The 25,000-nt window shown below is 33.3% G+C and overlaps 1 protein-coding gene across 1 annotated transcript in view; it reads left to right on the plus strand.

Annotated features, from left to right (window-relative positions):
- Positions 1-25,000, plus strand: part of LOC109071191 (potassium voltage-gated channel subfamily H member 2-like) — a 147,107-nt gene that overhangs the window by 6,828 nt on the left and 115,279 nt on the right. The window contains exon 2 of the mRNA XM_042714841.1: positions 4,950-5,180. Coding sequence (XP_042570775.1) covers positions 4,950-5,180 — 231 coding nt within the window. The remainder of the gene's footprint in view (positions 1-4,949; positions 5,181-25,000) is intronic.

A 25,000-nucleotide genomic window follows, 5' to 3' on the forward strand; every position in this document is an offset into this window, starting at 1 on the left:
ACAGGTTTGCATCTGCAGTGCAAGCTGGCAGGAGAAAGAGTGTAAAACCCTTAAACACGCACGTGCAATTAACTAGATTCGCTTTCCTCCTTGTTAAAGCCACACAAAGAGGATTTGCTGTTTCCTCTGCCGTCGTCTTTCAGGTGCTGCTCATCGCTAAATGCATTGTTCTGTTTCCTCGGGAGACACGGCTTGTTCTTTCCTCACAGATAAAAGACACAGATGAGTTCACTTGCATCCATTCAAATGTGCATTTCTTTCTCTGTGTTTGTTAGCAACTCTGATGCACTGCATGCAAAAAAAAACCACAACAACATTATAGTCTGTCAGGAGTTTGAATGATTTGATATGCAGAATGAGTCAAAGAACAACATCTGTCAGTCATGCTGACACCAGAGTTTAGCTTGACAATCTTTTTGAATGATCTGTTCCTTTAAAGCCTTGCCTTTAGTGTTTATTAGCCCTGGACTCAGAGGTGGTGGAGATCAGTTTAAAGCTCACTTACAGAGTCAGCTGAGAACTCAAGAGATGTTAATTATAATGCTGATTCATTCATTCTTTCTTGGTTTCCCTCAGTCAATCTCTCTCTCCTTCCTCAGTGATGCATCTTATTTTGGTCACAGCGTATATAGACTTGACACACACACACACACACACACACACACACACACACACACACACACACACACACACACACACACACACACACACACACTTATGTTAAAGTTATCCAGCCCACTCTGTCTATCTTCAGAGGCCTGTGGCTGTTTCTCCGTCTGCTGCTTGTTCAGTCTGCTAATGTCAGACGATGAGACGATGAGGATCCCGCATTCTAATCTCAACATTAAGGCTGTTTTTGCAGAACTGCTTTGATTCCTCTGTGGTTTCTTCAGAAGTTCAGGACACTCGTTGAAGCTTCTTCTGTTGGTCTGAGGATGAACCCAAACACCTGCAGGACTGACCCAATAAGAAGAGTTTCCACAGCTTGGAGATAACAAGATTAGATATCCAAACAACTCCGCCACAGTTTAGACTGAAACGTGTTCAGATTGTCTTTTTAGCTGTCATATCCCACGTCCTATGTATAATTAAAAATTAATCTAATAGTAAATAATAATAAAAATAACAGTAGTTTGTTGTAGGATGAAAGGTGCCAGTGATTAATATCTCATGACGTGTTCATACACACACACACACACACACACACGCACGCACAATTTAGGTGTTTTAATTAATAGTTTGCATTGCTTTTTTAGTCAAATTCATTTTGAATTTTAAGTAAATTTAATGTTTATTTTTAAACTGAAAGAAACAGATTGCATGCTTTCTTTTTAAATCAAAATCATTTTAAGTAGGTTGAATTTAGTTTTTATTTAAAAATGAAAGTAAGTATGAATTTTTATATATCTATATAATATTATTTAAGTAAAAAGGGTAACAGTTTGCATGGCTTCTTTTTAATTTAATTTATAATAAATAATAGTTTAGTTATATTAATATTATAAGTAAATTAAATATATATATATATATATATATATATATATATATATAAGGCTAACAGATTGCATTGTCAAATTCATTTACATTAAAATTATTTTAGTTTTAAAATGAAGGTAACAGTTTGCAACTTTGCCAGATTCATTGTCTATGCTTTCATTTGTCTTTTAACAATTAAGTTAATAACATTATCTACTTAATTATTTTAAACACAGTAAATGTCTTTCCTGAATAAAGGATAAGTTGCTAGATTTGAAATCTGTCTTTACTGTAACACACCTGTTTAGATTAAGTGACTCTTAGAAGATTTCTTTAGATGTATCAGACAAACACATTATTTACTGTACATGTTTTTAGATTTTAAACAGTGTTTAAACTGAGATGACATTTCAATAAACCCAGAGAACCAGATTATCTAGCAAATCTCTTTAAAAGGTTGTTTGCTTGTATAACTTTAGTTACCCGCAGACAAGGGAAAAACCAAAAAGAGCATCTAAAAGTTACACAAATGTTAAATGCATCCACAGCGGAGAGGAAGAGCTTTTATCCGCCGCAGTGAAAGTAGCATCTCTGTGAGCAAACGTCACCTCTGTATTCCACACAGAAACTCTCACCTTTAAAAGTCTCCCTTCTGACCCGTGAAGCGTCTGTCATTTACTCAAGACTCCAGCGTTGCTTCTGGCCTTTATCTGACGCCCTTTCGAGGGAGCTGACATCCATCATGTAAAAGCACTTAAAGGATGAATGCAGTTGACACGACTCCCACTGAAGGGACGAGAGGAGGCTGGAGTGTGATGTGTTTCTCTCTGTCAGTATCAGCTGCAGTGTCACTCACTTCTCTCTGTTAAGTTTCCCATCAGTCTTCTGTCCAGAGAAGTTTATTCTCAGATTTTTGATGCAATGCCGTCTAAGCGCCCGAAGATCACGGGCATCCAGTATGGTTTTCCGGCCTTGACCCTTATGCACAGAGATTGTTCCAGATTCTCTGAATCTTTGGATGATATTATGCACTGTAGATGATGATAACTTCAAACTCTTTGCCATTTTTCTCTGAGAAACTCCTTTCTGATATTGCGCCACTATTTTTCGCCGCAGCATTGGGCGAATTGGTGATCCTCTGTCCATCTTGACTTCTGAGAGACACTGCCACTCTGAAAGGCTCTTTTTATACCCAATCATGTTGCCAATTGACCTCATAAGTTGCAAATTGTTCCTCCAGCTGTTCCTTATATGTACATTTAACTTTTCCGGCCTCTTATTGCTACCTGACCCAACTTTTTTGGAATGTGTAGCTCTCATGAAATCCAAAATGAGCCAATATTTGGCATGACATTTCAAAAATGTCTCACTTTCAACATTTGATATGTTTATCTACATTCTATTGTGAATAAAATATAAGTTTATGAGATTTGTAAATTATTCCATTCCTTTTTTACCCACAATTTGTACAGTGTCCCAACTTTTTTGGACTCGGGTTTGTAATTGACCTCTGTAATCGTAACGCTGCTCTGTGACTTTAGGTTATTGAGTCGATACAGAGATGAATGGATTTGCCTCAGTGACAAATTAACAACAAAAGTCCATTACTGACGGTGAGTGAATTCTGAAGAGAGCATTCAGGGCCGAGCGACTCTCCTTACAGTCCTTGAACAAGATTTATCGCACTTCTGAGGACACACAAATATGGGATGGAAATTACTAATATGGGAGGTTTCTAGTTAATGTGAGGCACTTATGGCTGCGCTCCAGATCTGATGCATTACTGACTGTAATTTCAACATGTAATACAATCACCTGACAAGTGCTTATCACCCATTTAAAGTGCCTTTTTTGGGAGAGACATTTAATATCTGCATACTTACAGATAACGTCATCATGATAAATGATCTTTGAAGAAACTAGCTTGCCATGCAAGTAAATATTAAATATGCACTTTAAATGTTTACCATTCTAAAATGTATTATTGTTCTGCACATTACTATCTATATGTCTATATGTGTGTATTTATAGTATGCACTGCAACAAGAGAGCAATAAAATCAATATATAATATTGAAAAAAATATATAATTAAAATAATAATCAATATTTGAATTTATTTTCACCATATAATCTTTACTGTATAAAAACAAGAGAAACGAGAGGGAAATAATTAATATATATATATATATATATATATATATATTTTTTATTTATATATATATTTTTTTTTTTTTTTTTTGTAAGATTCACCCTAGAATTATGTTAATATATAATGTATAGAAATAAAGAAGAAAATAATTACCATAATATTTTTCTTGATTTTGCACGATTAACACTAGAATTATTTTACTGTATGAAGACAAGAGAGTAATAATTAAAACAAGGTTTTTTTTTTTTTTTTTTTTTTTGCTAGATTCACCCTAGAATTATTTTACCATGTAAAAACAAGAAACAAAAGGAAAATTGTTTAAATATATTTTTTGTTCTTGTATCTGAATGATTCAACCAAGATTTTTTTTTTCCACAGTAAAAAAGAGAAGAATAATTAAAATTCTATAATAATTTCCTTGTTTTTGCAAGATTATATAAATATTTAACTTAAAAAAAATAAACATTATTAAAACAGAATTCAAACAAAAAATTATTTTACCCTATACAAACAAGACAGAAACAACACTAAAAAAAATGTAATTATATATTAAACAATATAAACAATATAAAAATAAATGTAATTATATATTATTTATAATATTATTTATTTATTTTTTATTTATTTTACAAGATTGACCATATAATTATTTTACTGTATACAAACAAGAGAAACAAGAGGAAAATAAATGTATTTATTTATTTATTTATTTATTTTTAGCAAGATTGACCATAGAATTAATGGAAATATGTATACCATTCCCTCTACTAATATTGGCACCCTTTGTACATAAGAGCAAATGCGGCTTTGAAATAAATTAGCATCATTTATCCTTTATATATTTATAGAATCTTTTTCCTTTCTCTTCCACATAACTAACCGTCCTCAGAGTAAATCAGCCGTGGGTTTAATTTAACATTGCTGACTTCACTTTCTCATGAGAAGCGTCTCTGTTTCCCGGTTTCGGCTCTCGGTTACCATTTGACAGAACTCTCCAGAACATTAGGAAAGTGAGACGGGCGAGACTCTTCAGACTCTGGTGTGGTTTTAGCAGAGGTCACGTGTTCCCGTGTGAAGGTCACTCCGCGTGTCCGTCCCATGCTGTACATGTATCTGTCCCAGTGATGGAGCGTGTGAAATGAAATTAAATGTTCAGTGTTATTTATTTATTTATCCATTCATTTATTTATTTCAAATATAAAAATGGATTATTGGCCAGAATGATCTGCAAAATCGGACCAGACTTCACAATTAACACACATTTCATAAACTGCTCCATGACTCATAACATACTAAAGAGGTTATCTTCTGTCTCTCTTATAGGTAGAAAGTTCATCATAGCCAATGCGCGTGTGGAGAACTGCGCCATCATCTTCTGTAACGATGGCTTCTGTCACATGTGCGGCTACACGAGGGCTGAAATCATGCAAAAGCCCTGCACCTGCAACTTCCTGTACGGCCCACACACCAAGAGGCTGGCCATCGCGCAGATGGCACAAGCGCTGCTGGGGTCAGAAGAGAGGAAGGTGGAGATAGCGCTCTACAGGAAGGACGGTAGGATTAATCCACAGCGCGCCGCCGTTTCATTAGAACCTTTCTACAGCAATTGCTTTTTTAGTAGTGTTTCCGCCTCGGGAGAGGAGCGTTCTGGGTTTAATGCAAAGCATGTGAAGGCAGATGGCCTTGTGCTGTTGTTTTGGTAGTTTTGAACACAACTGTGTGATCAAATAGCTGTTTTGCTTTAGTGTTTTGCTTAAAGACCTTGAAAAGGCTTCAGTGGGAATCTGGAGCGGTTTGTTTTGTTTGTGCGATTATCTCCGACTGTTTCAGCTCTACAACTTTGGTTTATTAAAATAATGTGCCAGAGATCAGTGGCTGGAGAGAAAGATGAAGCGAGGATTGTCCGCGCCTGCAGGTGATGTCTGTCATGCTTTAGCACGTATTTAACGGTCTGCATCACAACGGCCATCATAGTTTCCACTGGTTTTCATCCGGCCGTCTGATTAGTGCTCAAAACCCTCCTGGTCCAGGACGTTAGCATACCTTGTTACGTAATAAAGTTTATCTATAAAAAAATATATATATATATATATATATATATATATATATATATATATATATATATATATATATATATATATATATATATATATATATATATATAAAATATTTTATTTGTTTTCCTGCATGTCATGTGACCATTTACCAACATTAGAGAACTGAAATATTATTGAAATATAAATTATAAAAATAAAATAAAAAAATGCAAAATGAACTTAAAATCTCAGGTGGTACTTCAAGTAAATATTTTAGGGTTTAAACACTGTTTAAAATACAGAAGATGTGAATGGATAACGTTTTTTTTTTTTTTTTTTTTTTTTTTTTTTTTTTTTTTTGACTCACATTATTATTGTTCTTTAGGGATCTTAACTTGTCTAATTTGGCAAGAACTGGAATCGGAGTTGGCACCAGAATCGCAGTTTCTCCTGATTTTTCTGACATACAGCCACGCCTCACGTTTTGTTTCTCTCTTCTGTTAGCTACTGACTCGACGATGAAAGCTGTCATCTATCTGAAACACACACACACACACTCACACACACAGAATCAGACCCTGATGACGACACACACTTTGATTCACTCATGCATAATTCAGGTGGAAAAACCGTGCTGCTCCAGAAACAGGGATTCCGTGAGGATCTGTGAGAGGAGGGAGGAAACGTTCTTATTTCTTTTTCTTCTTCTTCCCTTTCCTGGCTTTCGTTCAGCCATTTATCTGGTCTGTTGCGTGTTGGCATCAGCCTTCATCGTGATGGATTGCCCGTTCCTGCTCTCTATTGTCCGTCGCTGATCTGACGGCACTTAATCAATCACTCTGAGTTTTAAACCCAACTCTGGTGCATCACCCATGAAAACAAGACAAAGACGGTGAAAGTGAGGGAAGCTAGCGTGTGAGAAGAGACGGGGTTAAAAGGGCACAACCTAATATTTCCCATGGTGCACTGCCTTCTCAATCTGCTTCATACACTGTAGGGCCTTATGAAATATGTTTTATTTTTCCCCAAAGTTTGTTTAATTTTTTCCCCTTTTTTCTGGGCTCTGTTCAGTAATCAGAAAAGCATGTCTAATTAATGAAGTCATGAATACAATTTACTCAGTAATGAATACAGTTCAACAACTGTTTATTAAAAGTTGAACAGAAAATGGAATGTTTTTTTTTTTTTTTTTTTTTTTTTCGAATTTTGTTTTGGGAATCTTTTCTGCATTCTCTTGTTCATCCTTTAATTTTTTTTAGGGTTCCGTTTTAATGGTTAAATTAATAAAAAAGGGTAAAAAAAAAAAGGGTAAAATCATTGTTATATATGTATTTATTTAACCATGATTTTAACAAAACAAACATATAAAATTTGACAATTTATTAAAATTTGTCAAATTTTCACAGAAATTACTTTTATATGGCCCTATGAAATCTGTTGTAGTTTTTCCCAAATTCAATTAAATTTTTTTCCAAAATTCTGTTTTGTGATTTTTACATTTTTTTTTTAATTAAATGAAATCATGTGTACTAAATTAAAGTCATTAAACATGACAATTTAACAACAGTTTAATAATAAAAAAGAGCCCTATATTTAAATTTGTCCCAAATTCAGTTTTATTTTTCCCAAATACTGTATTTTTCAGTTTAAAAATGTTTGTATCCCGTTTTAATGGTCTATTCAGTTAAAAATCATGCTTTATCATTTAATACAAATTTACTAACAAAAATAGTGGTACTCAAATGTTGGCATAAAACATTTTAATTATTTTTAACAATTAATGTTAAACTTTTACTATTTAATTAATCTTTCACAATATAATTGAGTAAAGTGGCAAATAAAGTGCTGCATAACAGAAAAATTGTAGGGTATTCCTTAAAAAAATATTTTTTAATAAATTGTATCATTATTTTTACTTTGAGAAGTACATTCTACCACACAATTGAAATATATTTCTGTCATGATTTCATCAAGTTCATAGTGAAGACCTTTGAGTTTCTGTGTATTTGTGGACAGTTTGTGCTCAGAGCAGCTCTGGAGATGACGTTCATGTGTTCATGTCCTAATATAATGATGCAAGATGCTGAAAACACGTTACCAGAACAGAAACACATATGCCGCTCATTCACAAAACGTGCAGACTTCACATTTCAACAGCAGTCTTTCTGTGCTAGATTCACAGACACTAGTTCATATCCATATTTTCTGCATTGCTCAGCAAGGAGCACGTTCCTCTCAGCATGTGATGGATGTCGGGACGCTCTTTTGCGAGCCGTGTTTTCCAGGAATCTTGTGAACCGTGAGATGTTACCAGCTGCTCTTGGTGTTGAACGCATTAGAGACGCATTGTTGACGTCCAAACGCACTCGTAGTGACCCTTTGAGCAGAAACCTGACCTTCATGACCTCAGGGATGTGATTATTTTCCCCTACAGCAGCTTTGTGATAGCAGTTTCCTAAAAATAGCCGGTTTCATTTGCTTGAGTAGTGTTGTGTGGATTATCATCTGCACGGGCTGCACCTGTGAGGGATCTCCTCCACGTTTGCGGCACGATTCTTGGCAGGAACCTCCTCCGTTTAGAGCCAAGCAATATTTGATTAGCAGGCTCCCTCTGTACATCACTAGTTTTCCTTCATCGATCATAATTGTAGTTATTGATCATATCTGTGTGTTAATGTGATAAATGACGTTTATGGCCTTGTTGTGAAGGATTCATTAGTGCATGGTTTTCTAAAGGAAAAAGATTTTAACATATAAAGATTAAATAATTTTTTAAAGAATTCTCCATATATATATATATATAAAAGAAAGTTTTGAGAGATTTTTAATTTTTTTAAATGAAAAAAAATATATTTTAATTACTTATTTTAATGAAAGTTTTAATTATAACTATTATTAAAAATTATATATATATATATATATATATATATATATATATATATATATATATATATATATATATATATATATATATATATATATATATTTTTAAAGATTTTTTAATAATTGTTATAATCAATATAATCTAATATTTTCTTTCCCTTTATTATTATTATTATTATTATTATTATTATTATTATTATTATTAATAATAATAATAAAAATTATAAAACTTTAAGTACACTAATATTTATTGCTGGTAAACTTTCACATATAATGCATGCATGCAGTTTCATATTCATATGCACAATTGTGTTTTTATAAAATAATAATATATTTATTATACATATAATTTAATTAATAATATTATGCAAATTTATTATATATTATGTTATACATAATTCAGTTACAAATATTTATTTTATATTTATCATTATTTATTTATAATTTATTAAATATTTATTATACTCAAGTCATATTTGATAAGCTGACTCTGTGCTCAATACCTCGTCTTTCTCTGTTGTGTATATTGAGTTTGACACAGTTGTAGTTATTGATCATATTTGGCCGTCAGCATCGACCTGACTGAGAAAAACCAAACGTGAACAGACTTCTTGTGAAGCTTGTTCACAGGATATTGTGAGGGCTTACAAAAGCATTTTCTGTGCACTATTGAAAGAACAAGCTGAAGGAAATGCTGACATGTGGTCCTGAGCGTCCGCTTTGACAACAGACCTGACCCGTGCCATCCATGGCAATGAGCCTCGGCCTCTCACGGGCTTCATCCTGACATTTACCATCCCCAGAAAGAACAGAAATCCACACATCAGCCATTTGACTTTCATCTCACGTTTCTTCTGCAAGTTTCATTTTTCTCTCACGTTTGTAGGGGAGCACTGATATGATCCAGAACCACAGGCTTTAACTTCAGAACATGAGAAATGAGACGAGACTTCAAAATACAAGTTTCTAAATGAAATCTTCTGAGCCCGATGGAATACATTTTATTTTTTTCCAAATTCTGTATTTTTTTTTTTCTTTTTTTTTTCATTACATTTGTGGGGGATTTTAATGGTTTAATTAAATTTTAATAATCGGATGTCGTCAATTTAATTCATAAAACTTTACCAATTTATTATTCTATTAAATGTATAAATATATTAACATTTAAACAATAATTGTGCCCTATGAAATATATTTGATTTTTCCTGGAATCTTTTTTTAATGATTTGATACAAGCATATTATCAAAAATGGTGGTAATCAAATGAAGGCATAACATTTTATTTAATTTAAGTATTTCTTTTAAAATATAATTAGTGTTGCAAAGGGATGTAATTTTTTTGGTAAATTTCCAGAATTTTTGGAAACTTTCAGAAATTTTTGTGGACTTTTTCGGAAACGTACCAGAAATTTACTGTTCAAATTAAAACATAAAAACATGTGATATTGTGTTTCTTAAAAAATAATGTCTTAATTTTTTGTATTTTTTATTATGACTTCGAGAAGTTCTGTACAATAGTAAAAGTACTTCTGCTATTACAAATTTCTATGTAGTATATTTGTATGCCTAATTATTGCAATAATTATAATTTCTTCAAGTTAAACCAAATTTTTACTTGCAATTTAACTTGAATCATAGAGCCCTAAATCTTTTAGTCTAAATCCAGTTAGTACAGTGTGTCATGAGCTCAGTCTTTAAGCAGCTGGAGACTGTGTGAGATCAGACGAGACGTCTGACGAGAGTCTGAGCTCCAGAGCTGAGCCCCACGCTGCCCTGCACACTGATCCCATCATCAGATCCTCGCGCTGGGGACGACTGAGACGATCTCTGTCCACAGCTGGAGGAGGAAGCACACACAGAGGGTTCATGGACAACTAATTAGTTGTCAATCCTGGTTACCCGCAAGGCAGCACTGTATTGATATTCATTTGGGTATTAATTAACTCTATACTTTTATAGAGGAGTTTTAGAAAATCTCCCGTTGTTAGAATGTGCGCAGTATTTGCATATTGAATCGTGATTTGTTGTTTACATTCAGAATCGCATTTGGCCTTCTTTTTGAATTTATTTGCATGATGACGTGACCAATTTTTTTCTCAATCTCAATATATTCACTGTATGTATTTATGTAATGTCATCAGTAGGGGTGTGTGATAGAGCTGTGCGATTACTCAGAATATAGTTTCATTTTCGATTTCGGCCTCCTATGAGTATGAAAATACAATAATCTGAAAAATATGATTATTGCACCCAATTCCGCCCGCTTTAAGCAGTGCGCTTTCTCTCCTCCATAAAAGCACAATTTCATGTGCAAATCAGTAAAATCATGTAACGTGGGACATGCTTGATTTATTAAAGTTGATTAAATGTATTCATGTTTTTAAAGCGCGAAAGAGAACTTGCATTATTCCTCAGGAGGATTTCTGTGCATGCGCTCAGAGATGGAAAAAAACACAGACATATAAATACATCTTTTAGCTTAGATGCGTGCCTAAATGGTCACTTACATGCAAAAATATGTAAAAATGCAAATCGCAATTTACAAAAAAATCACTCTGATGTGCCAAGCCATCAGAACCAAACCAAACCGAATTTCCATATACTTTATACTTTTTATAAAACTATCTATTTGGCACTGGTATCATAAAAAACCCAAACGATATACAACCCTAGTTATACCTATAATTATATCTTTCTATTGTTATATCTATCATTATACTTATCATTATAGTGTGTCTATCTATCATTATATTTAACGTTACATTTATTGTTCTATCTATCTATCTATCTATCTATCTATCTATCTATCTATCTATCTATCTATCGTTCTATCGTTCTATCGTTCTATCGTTCTATCTATCTATCTGTCTATCTGTCTATCTATCTATCTATCTATCGTTCTATCTATCGTTCTATCTATCTATCTGTCTATCTGTCTATGTATCTATCTATCTATCTATCTATCTATCTATCTATCTATCTATCTATCTATCTATCTGTCTATCTGTCTATGTATCTATCTATCTATCTATCTATCTATCTATCTATCTATCTATCTATCTATCTATCTATCGTTCTATCTATCGTTCTATCTATCTATCTGTCTATCTGTCTATGTATCTATCTATCTATCTATCTATCTATCTATCTATCTATCTATCATCTGTCCATCCATCCATCCATCTATCGTTCTATCTATCTATCTATCTATCTATCTATCTATCTATCTATCTATCTATCTATCTATCTATCTATCTATCTGTCTGTCTATCTATCTATCTATCTATCTATCTATATATATATCTATCTATCTATCTATCTATCTATCTATCGTTCTATCTATCTATCTATCTATCATCTATCTATCTATCTATCTATCTATCTATCTATCTATCTATCTATCTATCTATCTATCTATCTATCTATCGTTCTATTGTTCTATCTATCTATCTATCTATCTATCATCTATCTATCTATCTATCTATCTATCTATCTATCTATCTATCTATCTATCTATCTATCTATCTATCGTTCTATCTATCGTTCTATCTATCTATCTATCTATCTATCTATCTATCTATCGTTCTATTGTTCTATCTATCTATCTATCTATCTATCTATCTATCTATCTATCTATCTATCTATCTATCTATCTATCTATTGTTCTATCTATCGTTCTATCGTTCTATCGTTCTATCTATCTATCTATCTATCTATCTATCTATCTATCTATCTATCTATCTATCTATCTATCTATCTATCGTTCTATCTATCGTTCTATCTATCGTTCTATTGTTCTATCTATCTATCTATCTATCTATCTATCTATCTATCTATCTATCTATCTATCTATCTATCTATCTATCTATCTATCGTTCTATCTATCTATCTATCTATCTATCTATCTATCTATCTATCTATCTATCTATCTATCTATCTATCTATCTATCCTTCTATCATTCTATCTATCTATCTATCTATCTATCTATCTATCTATCTATATATATATCTGTCTGTCTATCTATCTATCGTGCTATCTAGCGATCTATCTATCTATCTATCTATCTATCTATCTATCGTTCTATCTATCGTTCTATTGTTCTATCTATCTATCTATCTATCTATCTATCTATCTATCTATCTATCTATCGTTCTATCGTTCTATCTATCTATCTATCTATCTATCTATCTATCTATCTATCTATCTATCTATCTATCTATCTATCTATCTATCTATCATTCTATCTATCTATCTATCTATCTATCCTTCTATCATTCTATCTATCTATCTATCTATCTATCTATCTATCTATCTATCTATCTATCTATCTATCTATCTGTCGTTCTATCTATCTATCTATCTATCTATCGTTATATCTATCTATCTATCGTTCTATCTATCTATCTATCTATCTATCTATCTGTCTGTCATTATATGTCGTTATATCTATCTATCCTTTTATGTGTCATATATATATATTGTTACAATCTGTTGCTCTTTCTATCTGTCTGTCTATCTATCTGTGGTTCTGTCTATCATTTGTGATCGATCTGTCGTTCAGTCTATTGTTCTCTCTCTGATTTGGCTCAGAGCGTCACGTTTCTCCCTCTGCTTTAATGAATTAAACACAGGCGTTTGTTGCCGTATGCAAATCCCTCTCCTGCAGCTCATTTGAATATGCAAATAACCTCAGAGAGCTCAAACAGTCTGGAGCCCAGCGCCGCGGTGAAGTATCAGGTGTGATGTTCAGACACAACACAATCGTACCGACCGCGGTCCACGAACTCCCACAATCCCACCGACACACGTATCTCCCTGCCATTGTCACTCTCAGCTGCTGCAAGGCAAATAACATGCAAATGTTTTATTTATTTTTTTCATCTGTGAATACTCCCCAATAGCAAAACTTTTGACAAGATCCGCCCACTTAGACAGGAAGTGGCCGTTTGACAGACATGTAAAGTGACCAACCACATTTCACTTTTGTATATGATGTTTAAATCAGTTTAGAGCGGTCAGTGGATGTGTCTAAACTTGATTTGAGTTTCCACACGGCTCAGTATTTACCCCGAGGAGCTGTTATTACACCAGAACTGTGTGTAAGTATTAGTTCTGTCCACCGTTTGACCTCTTATTATTAGAGATGTTCTGTCTTGATGTCTTATTGATTGAAAAGCCTGTTGGGATAGTGAAGAGACATCGGATCCCTGCAGACAGTGTGACATGCGGAAATCTCATTTCATCAGTAGCTCTGGGGGCTTTTAAACACACAGACGCTGATTCATGCATTTGTGTGTGTTTTCTGTCACATATTGAACTAACGGTGACACATTATTTCTGCAGCTTTACTGTAGGTTTGCTTTATTTGTTTAGTAATATAATTTTAGATTTCAGTCTGTAACACACACACACACACACTCCGTTCTTCATGATCCAGCGATTTCCTTCTTCAGTTGCCTAGAGACCCATCTGCACTAAAAATTAAGATATTAATTCATAACCGGAGAACAAATGTGACAGATGCAACCAAGCGTGTTCGTATCTTTCACAATAGATCTATAAATAAAACCACATTTACTTTTGCACATTTCCTTTAATGTTTTAATTGTTATTTTCAGAAGTAAATATGTCTTGTGTGCTCTACGTGAAATGTGATAAAAAAATTACATTTGGATTCCCTTTTTTTTTTTTTTTTTTTTACTCAAAATAAAAGATTAAATATAGCCTGTTTTCAAACTTTTTTGTCTTTGATTCACTATGGCATTCATTCAATGTTTTCTATTTTTGAACATGTACATTTATTAATTTAGCAAACATGTTTTTCCAAAGTGACTTACTCTAATGAGGAACATTGCAAGCAGCTTGTCACAGAGCCAACAATATCCATAGTATACAATGCCAAGTTGCTTAGAAGGATAAAAAGTGAAAAGAGAAAGTTTTACATTTGCTCTTATTAGTGACCCTGTGCAAACCACAGAATACCAGTGACAGATATATGTTACCATGACTAATGCTTAAACACTGATACCTGATTATGTCTTTAAGACAAGCACACAGCAGCTACTATAAGACTGTTATTGTGGATTTTGTGCTTTATATGATGCAAGACACTGGAATCCTGTGGAAACAGCACACATTTGTGTTAACAGAGACACATGCACACATTTGTCTACACTTCTTGCTTTCTTTTTGCAGTCTGCCACCTGCTGCAGGTCCCTTGTGTCTGAGAGAGAATCAGACTTTACAAGTTTGTTATTCCTGGTCGACTGTATTTTTAGCTACGGCGCTCACACACATTCACAGCTCCAGGTCAGCTGACGCCCTTCCAACCGGTCACCCTTCACTGTGTTACCCTCAAGACAAGAGACCTAAAGACAAGCATATGAGCTACATACTGTATGTGCTCTGTGGTTCCTTTTAGCTGTTTCTGAAATTGGGCCTAACAACCTGCTAAAAATAATAGTACAATTTAATTTAATTTAATTTAATTTAATTTAATTTAATTTAATTTAATTTAATTTAATTTAATTTAATTTAATTTAATTTAATTTAATCTAATTTTATTATTTTATTTTTATTTTTATTTTTATTTTTATTTTTATTTTTATTTTTATTTTTATTTTTTGTTGTATTTTATTTTATTCATTCTATTTTTTTCTTCTTCTTTTTTTACCTTTTTTTTTCCTGATTCTGTTTTAATGGATAAATTAAAATTTAGTAATAAAAAAAAATGTTAAATTAATTTAAATTTAAATTAATTTCAAATTAATTAAAATCATGAAACCTGTACAATTTAACAGTAATTTAACAAAAATTCAATTTTTATGGCCCTATGAAATCCATTCTATTTTTTCACAAATTCTTTTTTTTTTTTTTTTTTTTTTTCAGAATTTCATATTTAAGCAGCAGTCCTTTTTTTCTTTAATATTTACAAACACTAGTAATGTGGTTTGATTTATTATATAGCCCTACTTTTGATATATAATCCAAAATTTGCCAAATTCCATGGTATTTCGCATTAGATATTAAATTCTACATTTCCGTCCACGTTTTCCATGTTTTCTGTATAAAGAGAAGGCCCTACCAGTGCTGCAGGAACTCAATCATTAATTAGACTGATTTAAGTTTCATTAACTGTATAAATGAGAATTAGTTATTTTGTGTTTCATGTCTGAATGAGTCGATTCAGTGAGTAGATGAGTTGAATCTGATGTTTCAGCCTGTTTCAGATCAACGGTTCCTGTGTTACATCCAATGCAATTTGCAAATCATTTCTTCAATTTCTTTCTTTCTTTTTAGACCATATGGATGTATCACAGTGCATTGCTGTAGCTGAAACAATAGTACTAACAATGCTGATATCATGGGTTCGATTCCCAAAGAATATAAGGATAAAAGCGTCTGCCAATTGCATAAATATAAATGTAATTTTAAATAATTTCTGAGCATGTCTGTGGATGTAACATTGGCATTATGTAATCACATGGGTTTCACGTATGTGGTCAGACATGATCGACGCTGCTGAGATATCTATCTGCTGGAGAGAATCCAGTTACAACAGACGTTTCTGTTCAGACTAACGGACATAGGAAGCACACGGCTGTAAAATGTGAGGGATCATGTGAACCACATTCAGGCAACAGCGGAAAATCCACTTTGACGGCAGGTTTCGGTTTCTGATTTGCATGTATTTTTTTACGGCCGTATTGTTCAGTCCAGACTCCTGAACTTGAGAGACCATGAAGAGATGGTAAAGCTGCTTTGTTATTTGAACAATAAAATGAATGGTTTTGAAATGCAACTCGTCTGTTATGACTCTGAAATCTGCTTCTACTGTAGTCATAACAGAGGATTCAGTGTCAAAAATATTAACATCTACTATAAACCCTATTATAAATAGTTTTAAATCAAATGTATTTCCATTCAGTCATGCTATTTTATTTGGTACGAAACTAATGCAATTGATTTTGTACATCATTCAGAAATGAATTGAAAATTGTCTTTTAAATTACAATTAATTTTCTGAATTGAGGATGCAAACAGAATGCAGGATTGAAGTGTAACTGCAATAAATTAATTAATACATGAATCATGCATAAATCGAATGGTTTAATAATGCAACTCATCTGTTATGAGTTTGAAATCATAACAAAAGAGTTCAATATCAGAACCATTCAATCTACTGCCAAAAGACCCAAAATATATTATTAATTCTATACATTTTTAGGCTTTTTAAAAATTTCCATTTGGTCCTGCCACTTTATTTGGCATAAAAGCTTTTAAAAAATAAATGAATGTATGAAGGAAAGGGTGGATGTTTGGATGGACAATTGTGAGAAAAAGTATATATAAATCAGAAAAATGTGAAAGATAAAGTAACAATTATGAGAATTAATGTTGCAGTTGTGAGATATGAACAAAAATGTATATAATTTAAATATTAAGGAGTTCAGCCAATCACATTAGAGCTCAGATTTGCATATTGACCTCATAGAAGTACAGTAACAAAAACCATTAAAATGTATTAAAATCAAAATAAATTTACATGAAAAATGTTTAACAAAAAAAGCAGTTTATGTATGTATTATTTATTTATTATAATTTATTAAAAAGTCTTATGCTCAAAATAAAGATTTTTTTTTTTAATTGTTGTGGATTAGTTAAGAGCTTGCAGAATTTTAGTTATTTAACCTTGTTCAGAAATGTTTATTAACACTTATGCACAGAGTTCAGCTAATCACAGCAGAGCTCATTTGCATATTGAACTCATATACGTACAGTAGTATAAACAGAGAGGGTGGAAGTGGTCCTAAAAAACTAAATTATAACAGTTTGGGACAATAAGTGGACATCCGAGTGGACTTTTTGTAAAGTGTAAATGAGCCCAGCTGGACAGGGCTTGTATGGCACAGGGGTTGTGTAATCGAGTGACTGCACTTGTACCCTAGCGAGGGTCTCACAGCACAACGGCATAAACACAGCCTCGGGTTCACACTCCTAATGGAGCCCTCACAACACAATCAAGGCATCACCGGATGGAAAAACAAGAGAGAACATAGAGAAGCACAGAGAGCAGGAACATTATCAGCAAGTCCTCTTGGTTTTCTCTGCTAATGGTGCATTAAGAGAAGTGACCGACACAATGAGAGAGACAGATGAAGAGAACAGAGCAGAGAGCGCTGACAGAAAAGGAACAAACACAGCGGACGTTATTGTTATGTGCTGTTTTGCCTGATGAAAACACATCGGCGGCTGCCAGTCATTTTTCACAGTTATTCACAAATACGTCCCTGTACTTTTATGGATGACAAATTCACCAAAGTGAACTTATTCGGGTTGTAAATGTGTCTGTGACTATAGGCTGAGTGCTAGTTCACAATGCAGTTTACAGGAGACTGTCATGTCTTTGTGTCTCAGTGTTTTCGTTCTCATTCCAGGCTCGTCTGGATAAACAGCCGCACTCAAATCACTCTTTAAAATGTCTTTCATTGCATTTGAAATATCAAATCAAGATTCAAGTCTGTGTCATTGCTCAAGTGCTTCACCGACGTTCGTTTTTCTTCATCATTTCTGAAGTCTCAATGTTTTAGTGATTTGTAGAGGATGTATGAAGGAATATATTCATATCTCATATTCATATTTAATAATCGCCTCCATAGCGATGCTCCTTTTCATACACTGAATGCATATTGTGACTAGGGGCTTTTGAAAATATGTAAATTTCATTATTTAATTCTTGTTATTTTGATTATTTACTTATGGTACATGCTGATGGCACATTTTGTAGCTTGCAAGGTTTTATAAGCAACAAAACTACATTTCCCATCATTCCCTGGGGCAGTTTAATTAAGTTGTATTAAAAGCATGGATAAAGCTTCAGTCATGCCTAATGCATGGGTTTTGCTTTTTATTTTGCTGAAGTAATGCTAAAAACGTCCTTTTTGTGGCCTTCGAGTGAAAAAGAGAAAGAAAAATGAGATTGTCATGATTACGTTTTTTAAACTCTTAAGAAGAAACTTCCCTGTATTTGGCAGCATGACTCCATCAGATGTGAAAAACTCATTTTATTGGATGATGAACGTATAAGAAGCCTGATACTGAAGCTCTAAAACAAACCCCATCAGGCCTGTGTCTTAAAACTGACGAGCTCCGTGCTACAGTACTTGCTCCTGTTCTTATCGTGGTCAACACAAGCCTGTGATGACCCTGATGACCTCACATGCGTTTTAAGTCTAATACACGGTCCAGTTGTGTCTGTTTTGGGTTTCAGGCCAGCTTCTGTCTCACATGACCCGATGGTTATCGACGCTTTCCATGTTTGAGTGTCTGCCAGGCTTCTCGTCTATTTACAGTCGTGCTCGTCTGAGAGAAGCAAACTGTGAGCAGTGCTGTTTTGTGAGACTGTGAAGTGCTTTTCTGGAAGGTGTTTGTTCCTCGTCTCTGTCCTGGGGTGGGTTCAGAGCCCAACACTGTCCAACCAGAGCTAAACTTGAGAGAGTTTTCGCCGATGCCCTGATTTCACAGCAGATTCTAGCTGCTCTCGGCCTCTTCCTCTCTCTCTCTCTCTGTGTGTCCCTGCGGAGGAGAGAGTTAACGAGAGACGGATGGAGAGACGAAGTGAGGAGACAGAGAGAGTCGTTCTGTCCCGAAACCTAGTGCACTGCCTACCTAGACGGCATCTTAAAGCCCACTTTGTTGTTGCTCCTTCTTGTGCCAAATCCTAATGCAGCACTGCATGTTTCCTCCTCCCAGAATGCACTGCAACAAGTGAGAAAATAAATGTTTATTCTAAATATAAGCTATAATTCACTCAACACCAAAAATGATGAATAAAAATAGTTTCAGTCTGAAGTAGTCTCATTAAAAAATGCACTGTATTTTTATTTTAGTATCTATGTGAGCACTCTGTTTTTGTGTTTATTAGAGTTTGAATCGTTAGCTTAGCACCTTGCTAATGTCAAACCTGTCTAACATGCAAAGTATTCTTCACACCAAGAATAATAACTCTAACTATATATTTTGATTTTATTTTATTTTTTAATTATTTGATTTTTTTTTTTTTTTAATTTTTTTAGTTTCAGACAAAATTATGGAAATTTAATAATTTCTATTGTTTATATATTTCTATTCAACTTTCATTTAATTACTGTAACTACTATTACTTTAATTTACAGTAGTTTTGTAATAATTCTAGTGCTTCGACTTCAGACTAACATATTTTGTTGCTATGGCAACATTTCTTTTTGTTTAAGTTTAAATTCTTCATCAAATATTTTTATTTTATTTCTTCTTCATTTCAGTTACTGAAAGTGATTTTTAATAGTTTTAATTTTAGTTAAAATAATAACAGCATTTGCCCATAAACAACACAAAATAACAATATGGTTGGAATCACTTTTATTTCAAGTTTTATTTTTTATTTTTTTCCAGCTGATGAATGATAAAATCAAATTGTCTGTTGATGTGAGTGCTATTATAGTTATTGTTATGGTTATCATTCTTGGTGGGAACAGGCTTTAGCTCCTATGCACGTCATTAAATGTGCTCTTAAGTGTTTGCTGATTAAATATTTTGTCTGATTTGTGATTTTTCCGCTTCAAGTACGAGCTGAAACGCTGTCTGAACTGTTTAATGCATTTTACCATGTTTACCATACTTCAGACTTCTGGTCCGATGATTTAATGAGAAATGTTTGAGTTCATACTGAGATCTCTGACTTCTGATCATAAACCAAATGTGGGCTTTTTCTCAAGAGAAGCATCTGAGAAGCAGGAGACGTTAGCAGAAATCTCCTTGTGCACTCCATTCACTCTCAGGTGTTTGTAGAAGAAACAGTTGAAATATTAAAGAGATCTGGTGCAATCTATAATACATTTATTTACATGAAACAGAAACATGTTTGGGCTGAAAACCACAACATACATTTAATGCATTTTGCAGATGCTTAAAAAAAATACAAATTAAATTAACAAATATTTTATTTAAAAATGTAAATATATTATAAATATAAATTCTAAATAAATTCTATAAATACAAATATAGATTTTATAGATTTAAATAGCATTTGGCACATAAATACAATTAATATTTTTATTTAAAAAAATATATATAAATATATTTTATTATTAAACCTAAATAAATAATATTCTGTGAATATAAATATAGAATTTACAAATGTATATATCTCCATGAAATAGATTGCATAAGTGCCATAATTAGAAAATTTGCTAAGTTCATAACTTAGTGGTTGTCATTGTTTAAATGTGCTTGATTTTAAACAGTGTCAATATCCGTAACACGAGCAGAATATTATTTTCAGAGCATCACTTTAAGTCTGCCCGGTCGATACTCTGAACTTTACGTGTCTCGTTGGGAAAAACCTCAGCAGCGCTTCAGTCTTCCCGCAGACGCATGTTTGGCTGAGCTTTAGTTTTTTTTGTTGGCTTTCCTCCACTGACAGCTTTCCATTAACAGTGTTTACTGGACTCTGAAGGTTTCCATGTAATTAGCATGGGTCTCATACTAAGGAAGTGCATTAACTGCTTGTATGCCACAGATATGGAGAATAATAAAGAGAGATCGTATGAAACTAGATTTGTACATTTCCTGAAGAAGGTGCCGGAGTGGTCCTGGATTATTATGGTGGTTAAAATGTTCTGAGTAGTTTTTGTTTGTTTGTTTGTTTGTTTTTTTGGTTGCTAGGATGTTGCTAACTGAGTCCAAGTGCTATGATTGGTTGCTACCGTTCAAAAGTTTAGGGTTGTTAACATTTTTAATGTTTTTGAAAGAAGTCTGTTCTGTTCACCGAAGCTGCATTTATTTGATCAAAAATACATTAAAAATTGTGACATATTATTACAATTTAAAATGACTGTTTTCTGTGTGAATATGTGTTAAACTGTAATTTATTTCTGTGATGCACAGCTGAATTTTCAGCATCATTACTTCAGAAATCATTCTAATATGCTGCTCAAGAAACATTTCTGATTATTATCAATGTTAAAATCAGATGCGCTGCTTAATTTTTTGTGGAAACCAGATGCATTTTATTTTTCAGGATTCTCTGATGAATAGAACGTTCAAAAGAGCAGCATTTATTTGAAATAGAAATCTTTTGTAACATTATAAATGTCTTTACTGTCACTTTATTGTTATAAATAGTTTCATGACTTCACTGAAGTGCTTTCGTTTTTGTTTCTGTGGTGTTTTGTGTGTTTGCTAGAGCTTTGCTTACAGGCTCAAGTTAAAAGAAAAGCACACAGACTGTTTTCTCCTGCAGCAGCTGAAGATTGTAGTGGTTTGTCCAAATCACTAACTCCACTAAGAGCCAGAGAGGACTGGATGGAGTGAACCAGAAAACAAAGGGAGGAAATTGAGGAAGTAAAGGAGAAAAAGAAAGGTTACGGGCTTTGAGAGGATGTGGTTTAGCACAAATGAAGGTGCTGCCTGATGGTATTAGTGTGAAGATCAGTGCTTCTTTGTGCTCCATCCCAATCCGGTCATTCCCAACCTAGTCACGGATTATGTAGCACCATGAAACGCGTCTTGCACGGCCCGTATCCCTCCGCCTGTGCCCTGGATTCACATCTGCACGCTTTGAAATGTGAGGTGCGTGTTCAGAGGCTGCTCGCGGTGCTGGACTCTGTAGCCTACAGAACAGCACGAGAACAGTGCTCTGTGAGCATTGAGTCGTCAGTATTCATGCGCTAACGTCTGCTCGCGGTGATGATGCTATCCACCCAGACAAGTCTGCTCAGAGCGAGAATCTGATGTGAATGTAAAAGTTGTACTGTTTTGCATGAACTCTATTTACTTTTTAGTCAACATGAAATCAAAATTGACTCTGTTTACTCATCAGTTCATGTTCATGGTTTTGTTATGCATGATTCAGGAGTTCATGTTACTCCATATATCACCATATGGATAGGGAAAAATAATATTTCAGTATTTTAGATACTCTAATTTTATATTTGTATATGAGTCTCATTCAGAGCAGCTGTAAAATGCTGATATATGCACATTTGTGACCACACATTCTGTATGATAATTTTTCCTTTTTCTTTTTTCATAATAATAATAATAATAATAATAATAATAACAGCAATAATAATAGTAGTAGTAGTAGTAATAATAATAATAAACATTTCAGTGTATTAAAATTAATAAAAAATAATAATAGTGGAAAAACAACTGTTAATGTTTTTTTATTGTTGTTGTGATTATAATTACTGTCTTTATTATTAGTAGTATTAGTAGTAATAATAATACAGACAGTTATTTTTACAACAATAATAGTGATGATGATGATGATGATGATGATAATTGTGGGAAACAATTGTGATTATTATGCACTGCTGTAATATAATTTTAATAATAATAATAATTATTAATATTATTATTACAGTACTGTCATCATTATTATTAATTATAATGTATTGAAATGTTTATTTGAATACTACTACTACTACCACTACTAATAATTATAAAATAAATAATAATAAAAATAATAATTCATATTATTAAAATAAACCTTTCAAAATATTATTAATAATAATAATACTAATGCATATATATAATAATGATTTTTCTTTTTTATTCATTCATCTGATTATTAAAATATTTTTAAATGAAAGAAAAAGGCTGAAAAATTCAGTCATCTTTTACTCAACTTTATGTAATTCTTATGACTTCTCATAACTTTCTTATGGGGAGCACAAACACAAGTGTTTATCACTATGCTCATTGCTCATTTTTTATGAAAGCTCCGGCTGTCAAGAACATTTTTTTTCTAATGTACCTATTCTCATAATATATCTTGCCTTTCTATTCATGTAAAATTAATGCACTTCCATCTGTGTTGACTGTTGAAACCTCAAAGCCATTTTTAGCTATTAGGAAATGCGACTGAACCACTGGCTGGAATTATTCACATTCAATTATTCATGTTAGTGACCCCAGCAGTCATCCGTAGACCCTCGGGTCCTCAGAGACCCGCCGATCAAACAGGTGTGGAGCAGCGTCCACCGACACTCCTCAATTATTTATCCGGCCTTTCACTTCTCTAGTATATGCTGCTCATTACAATGCACTGAATGTTTGATCGTAATGGCTCGGTTTCACCGCACATCACGGGACAGGACACTAATCCCCTGTGACACGCTCTTATTCTCGATCAATACATGATGTAAGAGCTTAACCAACTCATGCGCTGCTTCCATTAAAAATGATCAAATTCTGCACAGGAGTGGTCAAATGTCACTGTCTAGAGGAGGTCATAAATGTTTTATATTCCAAGGCTATTCTTGCAACCTAAAAAGGGCTTAAATCAGAGCAGAAAGTCTTAAATTCACAAAGTCATTGCATTAAATGTTGCATGCACTGCCTCTGTATTTTTGTTTTCTTTTCCAAGACAAATATCTAAACTTCCTTTAATCAAGATACGTTTACTGGGGATGCAAAATTAACATTTTAATGTCTTAATGTTGAATTCTTGTTTTCTGAGAAATTTACCAAAGTTAAATGAGTTCATGTTTGTTAAAGAACAAACATCTGTGGGGAATGAACTTGTTTTCACTTTGAAAATTGATTTTTTTTTTCTCAATGGCAGATAAGTTAATATCTTCCTCAGTATTTTGGTTTTGTTTTCCAATACAGAACATCTTTAAATCAAGATATGTTTACTTGAGATGCAAATTGAACATATGCTGCAATTTTGAACATAATGAAATGAGTTTATGCTTGAAACAAGAACAATCAGTCAATGAACTGAAGTTTTCTGAGCCCGCTGGCAGATTTGTTCGTCTTGATTGATAAACTTACTTCATTTTTATCAGTTTCTCATAAAACAAGACTTCTTAGTTTATATCATTTTGCTTCTCAAGTAAATGTATCTTGATTTCAGAATCTTTAGACATTTGTACTGGAAAACAACACTAAAATACTGATGAAGAAAAACTTATTTTGCACTGTGATCAGAAGGACCTAATGAGTTTTTGTTTTGTTTTGTTTTTGTAAGAACTTTGAAGTCTTTCTAATGCAAGGCATTTCAGTTTTGAGACCATATTGTGTTTCATTCAGTTTATTCCTTACATTTTCTTTACTTACCTTCATAAAGCGTGAGTTGATATGATGGTAATGAGCACCGTAAGCCAGTTTAGGCACCCATCATATTTAAAGGTAAAGTGTGTCATTTTTGCACCACGAATGGAATTATAAAAATACTAACTGTTATCGAACAGGTTTCTTAAACACTCCCTCCATCTGCTTCTGGACTGTTGGCTCAACCAATGGTGTGAGTTTGAGGCGGGGCTATTTATTCTCCTGACAAATTGCAGAAGGGGAACGTTTTTTTTGAAAACAGACATGATTTTTGCAATCCACTTTAGCACCACTAGTTAATCAGAAATGACACACTTCACATTGGCAATTCGACTCAGTGAATGTGCTGCACTTCT

Source organism: Cyprinus carpio, chromosome A24, assembly GCF_018340385.1.
Source record: "Cyprinus carpio isolate SPL01 chromosome A24, ASM1834038v1, whole genome shotgun sequence".
Classification (NCBI taxonomy): domain Eukaryota; kingdom Metazoa; phylum Chordata; class Actinopteri; order Cypriniformes; family Cyprinidae; genus Cyprinus; species Cyprinus carpio.